The sequence below is a fragment of the Staurois parvus genome, unplaced genomic scaffold (assembly GCF_062004578.1).
Source record: "Staurois parvus isolate SC_StPar_1 unplaced genomic scaffold, SC_StPar_1.0 ptg001381l, whole genome shotgun sequence".
NCBI classification, from domain to species: domain Eukaryota; kingdom Metazoa; phylum Chordata; class Amphibia; order Anura; family Ranidae; genus Staurois; species Staurois parvus.
Window position 1 is genome coordinate 947,708 of NW_028319177.1, and position 6,009 is coordinate 953,716.

The 6,009-nt window shown below is 45.4% G+C and overlaps 1 protein-coding gene across 1 annotated transcript; it reads right to left on the reverse strand.

The window, feature by feature from the left end:
• Positions 1 to 372: 372 nt before the first annotated feature.
• On the reverse strand, positions 373 to 4,759 carry LOC149436315 (galectin-1-like). Its single transcript, XM_089661770.1, has 4 exons — positions 4,732 to 4,759; positions 3,338 to 3,417; positions 2,028 to 2,199; positions 373 to 731 (listed from the first exon to the last, which is right to left on the reverse strand). The coding sequence occupies exons 1-4, from the start codon at positions 4,741 to 4,743 to the stop codon at positions 588 to 590; spliced, it is 408 nt and encodes a 135-aa protein (XP_089517896.1). The 5' UTR covers positions 4,744 to 4,759; the 3' UTR covers positions 373 to 587.
• Positions 4,760 to 6,009: the final 1,250 nt, after the last annotated feature.

Genomic DNA, 6,009 nt, shown 5'->3' on the forward strand with positions numbered 1-6,009 from the left:
TTAAAAGACATTACTTGATTTCCAATAAACATTCTGATCTTTTAATCAGACTACACAGGCAGAAGGTACACATGGCTACTAATGCTTCATTCTTCTAAGGATGCATTCACACTTAAGCATTTTTATTTTGTGTTTTCAGAGCTTCAAGCTACAAAATGCTTCTCTATGGTGCCTCTGTGTGTAAAACAGACACCAAAGAAAGATTTTTCTTCACCTCAAGTTTGAGCTTTTTGGAACTTGAAGCTACAAGCGGCTCAAGTGTGAATGCAGCCTAGAAGTAATGCAACCAACCTCCAGCAGGAGGGCGCTATAGACTACAGCAATGAATACAGAGTCAGTTTAGTGCTCAATAATAAGATTGATCAGACACAATAGAGCTCATTGGATTTTATTTGAAATGTGGATGAAATTCATTTCTAGCAAGTGATCTGAGCAAAGCACAATGTATGGCTACATGAGCAGCAAGGAGGCAGATTGGAAGGAGAAGGGTACAAGACAGGATAACATTTCTCTCCATCCATTATGGCCATTTCACAAGAGCCGGGATATGGACACGTGGGAGAGGTGGCTCCTCTATTGCAGATTCTTCATTTCAGTGTGATGGACTTGAGCCGGAGGTGTTCCACCTGCAAGCAAGAGATCTCCTCTATGGGAAAGCGGACTGGAAATGTGAAAGGATTTCCTGTAGGCAATTGTATGGTGATCTTGTCTTGCTCAAACAAGAAGGAAACCTGTAAGAAAAGATGGCAGTGTCAGCTGTAGATACAAAAGACTGACCTTTATAGTCCAGCAAGCCAACACTATCACCAAAATATTCAAACTAAAAATCTTTCCATAAGGAGATATGTGCATGAAGCTCATCTTCTGCATTCTTCTTGTGTTACAGAAAATTGCTAATGGAAAGGAATAATGGAAGGATGTGCTTCTGCACTGCAAGGTTTTAGTAACAGTCTGAGGACGGTCTGTCATCTAGACCAATGACTGGAGCCCTCAGATCAATAGCTTTTGGCCAGTTTGGAGTCTGGGTCTGCCAGCTATTCTCACCCAGGGTTCCTTCAGAGGTTTCTATGGGGGTACTAGAGTTGGCCAATTAGGCTCCCATTTGATGGTACCTGGCTATTTTTGGACCCCAACCAGGGGCAGACTGACAACTCATGGGACCCTGGGGCAATAGGGGGATCGTGGAGCCCCTTTATCCTTGCCCACACTAAAAGCCTATGAAAGGTACCAGGGGCATCTCATGGGGCCCACAACTGACCCCAGGCAGTGCCCAAGTTCCCAAATGGTCAGTCTGCCCCTGCCCCCAACACAACTTTGTGAAGCCAGCTTCAGGACACATCCTTTTCACTGCCTGCAAGAGTGGCATTTTGACCACCACTGGAAATTGGTTACAGACTGAAATTGGTTTAAGCAAGGCTTTCCCAGAGATCAAAATGGTTCAATGGTTCCACTGGGGCCAATGGTGGAGAGGCTGCTGTGTGCCACACAAGCTATACAACATCTACACATGCCATGTATTAGAACCATGAACGTGCTCTGAGGCTCTGTTCCATAGGATTCTGTGTCAAATTTTAATCTCCCCTTCCAGGGGCCCCAATACACATTTGTCCTAGCCATGGCTCAAGTGAGCCCTTTACAGAGTCGTTGTCAGGGATTTACTTATCCCCATTCCCTCGTTTTCCTAAAATAAATCATCCAATATGCATAACATCAATAACACAAAATAGAAAGATATTGGCTTGGAAAATGTTTTCATGTAACATTTTGCAAGCCAATATCTAAGCCAATATCTGACCACCATTAATGTTACCAACAGTAACCATTTGCTAGGTGGTATATCAATGGCAGCATGATGGAATCCATTGCATCTTCCCATGTGGAAGGGTCTCATCCTTCATTGAATGAGCTGAAGGAGTGACCTATTATAGCAATTACTGCATCTTTTAGAGACTGATGTGTCCAATATGAACAGTGATGCCACTTTGCCCCATCCACCATTTTTCCTGCCCTTCCCATTGTAGACATACTGTGGTGTCTGATCCTTGCGCGAAGGGGAAGAAGCTTTCCCTCTGCTCTTCTCCCCAGACACCGTCCACCTTTGAGTTCAAGATCACCGTGAGCTGGTCTCCAACATTGTTAAAGCGAGGACAAAAGTGTAGCACAAGATTCTTCTCATCTGTTCCCAAATTTATGACAAACCTAGAAAGACAGAAAAACACAAATTCTGCTCAGTTCTTGTCAGATATAGTACTCGAGTCATTCACCTGTGGTACCCATGTGAATCAGAGGTACTTCTGCCACCCAAGTCAAAATATCAATGTTTTTGTAGACTAAAACTGACAGTTTGCATAAAAACATGGGGCCCTGGTAATCCTCTATGCCAAGAGTACATAAAGTGAACTTGTAGCCTAGATATGGACAGACGGTTGTCTAAATTAAAAAAAAAAAAAAAAAAAAAAAAAGTGTAGTAACTACTCACTGAGAAAATCCCAAAATCCCTCACTGACAATTGTAGTTGCAGCCACTGTGGAGCAATTTCTCCTGAAAGTTGACGAGAAATAGTGAAGTCATTCAAGTCTGGGAGGATGTCACCAGCACAGCAAGCATCACCAATGTGGGTCCAAACATTTTAATGGATGATTACATAGTTACAGCAAAGCGACATTTTGAAGACTTGCAGGACCCCCTCATCAGGCATGTGTTCAGTTCCAGCCGACAGTCACTGCAGCACCCACTTATACACAGCCATTTTTAAAGCAGGAACGTGTGTGTTGGGATGGGCATGCAGAGAGGTTGAGACCAGACTTGAATGACCGTGTACAATCCAAATAGAGAGGGAGAAGGGTGATCTGAGCTGTTGGGTCACTGTTGTTGGAGGGAGAAGGGTGAACTGGGCTAAGGTGTCACTGCTAGGAGGGGGAGCCGAGAAGTCACTACTACTTTGTGCCCTTTCACTCCCTCTTGCCATTGGACCTCTAGCTAGATAAGCAGTAGTGATGAAGCTCTTTAATGTAGATGGAGGATAAATTCCTCCACAGTGCCTGCAGCTATACAGTTTGGTGAGGTCCAGGAGGAGAGAGATCAATGTCAGCTGGCATTTCATATGGTGAAATTGTGTCAATGAAACAAACATTTGAGCTAAATTTGCTGTGAGCAAAACAATCTGATGTCAGGCATTTGAGGGACCACACATGCTGAATTCCCAGCGTGTAGGGGTCAGTAGGATGTACTGTACATGGAACACTTTCCTGCTTCTGCAAGGTAAACTTCAGGCAAATTATACAGAGAGCAGACATCTATTGTATAATAAGTAGCTGAGGATGGAACCGTGACTTACACTTCACAGTCCTCCGGAATGAAGCCCTTCACCTCCACGGAGTGACCAAGTTTGAGGCCGATGTTGTAAAAGGTAAAAGTCTGTATGGGAGAAATTAGAGAATTATTACTCCCTGTATAATGGGGGGGGGGGGGGATTATTACACCATTTATAGACAGGAGAGACATCTGATGGTTGCACTCAGAACAAGTTTGGGATTTCTGTGGGTGGCAGCACTTTGTGGGAGAGTGGAGGAGCTCAGACATCCCCAGCAGATCACAAATGTCTAATAACACATCAATGACATGACAATATATACATTTTCTCTAACATTCATATCATGTATGCCGGCTGCCCAGACCTTTATAAGGTATAGTCCCATCTACAGACAGCCGGATGGTGCCAAGGCCTGCCCAGCATTCATGTTTAGTAATTATGTATTTGAATTATGAATTTTGGTCAGCAAGTTAGTCATCATGTGTGCACATGGGCGGACTGTGCATTTGGAAACTCAGGCACTGCCCAAAGGCCTGGAGTCAGTAGGGGGCCCCATGAGATGCCCCTGGTACCTTTTTCACAGTTTTTTTTTTTTTTTAGTTTGGGCAAGGACACAGGGGCCCCATGATCCCCTATTGCCCAGGGCCCTATGAGTTGTCAGTCCGCCCCTGTGTGTGCATCAAATATCTGGTCTGGCGTATCCACCCTACCCCCTTCCCACCCCCAGCTTCCATCCTGCATGGAAAGAGTTAATATGGCACCAATGGATTAACCCAGAGCGGATGGACATGTCACATCCCAGAACCGGACCATTTATAAGACTGCACAGCAAATGGTTAATATAATCACACCAGGGGAAGGCATGGAAATAATGAGCCACTATGGGCAAGTGTGGAGGAGAAGAGGGTCTGAGCCATTCCAGTATATGCCCAATACTAAGAATACCCAGGAAGGCAGACATAGCTCTGTGCCAGGACACCAATACACATACATCCCACCCTAAAGAAATAGATGGACAAGAACTAAAATACTGACCCACACCACCAACTGCTCACATCAAGTCACCCTATCAGCATGATCCATATTTCTCAATCGTACACAAACAATAACCAGAAGTAGACCCATAACTTCCTATACCCAATAACCCAACACCAACCCATGTCCACCCCAAGGAAACGTATACCAACCACTACACCCACCACTACCTACAGAAGCCATTTGCTCAGCTCTTGCAGCTTCCACCAGTGCTCATACATATACCTCCACCACCCACATCAAACCAGCCCAACACCAACTTGTGTCCACACCAAGCAAACCAAGCAAACCAATACTCACCATTACCCACCACACTACACCAACCATCCCCCACAGGAGCCATTCGCTCAGCTCTTGCAGCTTCCACCAGTGCTCATACTCACAGCATCTGCCATCCTGCTTCCTTATCAGAGACACTTGTGATCAGCTGCTCTTCTACTTCTTCTTATATAGGAGGTCTGCTGAGGGTGGAGCCAGTCAGGAGGGAGGGATCACTCCGCCCACTGCTCCCTGGACTGACAATTGTTCCAGAACCGCTCATTACAGAGAATGAATGAAATGTGGATCCGCTGTGACTGAGCATGGGTCGTCCATCGTCACTCTGCTGGGATGTCACCACTCACCACAAACAGCAAGGGGGCAAAAGAGGACTATCCTCAACGTCATTTCTACACCACAAAGGGGGAGATTTCCTAACACTGGAGAGTGCAAAATCTGCTGCAGCTGTGCATGGGAGCCAATCAGCTTCTACCTTCAGCTGCTTCAATGAAGCTTTGACAGGGAAACCTGGAAGCTGATTGGTTTCTATGCAGAGCTGCACCAGATTCTGGACTCTCCAGGTTTAGGAATTCAACCGCAAAGTAACAATTTACATTACCTGATACACATTACATCATGTGAGACCCCTGACATCACATGAGATGCATGACATCATATGAGACCCCTGACATCACATGAGATGCATGACATCATATGAGACCCTTGACATCACGTGAGATGCATGACATCATATGAGACCCCTGACATCACGTGAGATGCGTGACATCATATGAGACCCCTGACATCACGTGAGATGCGTGACATCATATGAGACCCTTGACATCACGTGAGATGCATGACATCATATGAGACCCCTGACATCACGTGAGATGCATGACATCATATGAGACCCCTGACATCACGTGAGATGTGTGACATCATATGAGACCCCTGACATCACGTGAGATGTGTGACATCATATGAGACCCCTGACATCACGTGAGATGCGTGACATCATATGAGACCCCCGACATCACGTGAGATGCATGACATCATATGAGACCCCTGACATCACATGAGATGCGTGACATCATATGAGACCCCCGACATCACATGAGATGCGTGACATCATATGAGACCCCTGACATCACATGAGACCCCTGACATCATATGAGACCCCTGACATCACATGAGATGCATGACATCATATGAGAACTCTGACATCACGTGAGATGCATGACATCATATGAGATCCCTGACATCACATGAGATGCATGACATCATATGAGACCCCTGACATCACATGAGATGCATGACATCATATGAGACCCTTGACATCACATGAGATGCATGACATCATATGAGACCCTTGACATCACATGAGATGCATGACATCATATGAG

Bases quoted from the DNA above. Each gene is read 5' to 3' on its own strand.
- LOC149436315 (XM_089661770.1), bottom strand. The intron at 2,200-3,337 runs GTAAGTCACGGT...CTGTCTTTCTAG, and splicing joins ATTCCGGAGGACTGTGAAGT to GTTTGTCATAAATTTGGGAA. The intron at 732-2,027 runs GTATGTCTACAA...CTTTTCTTACAG, and splicing joins CGCAAGGATCAGACACCACA to GTTTCCTTCTTGTTTGAGCA.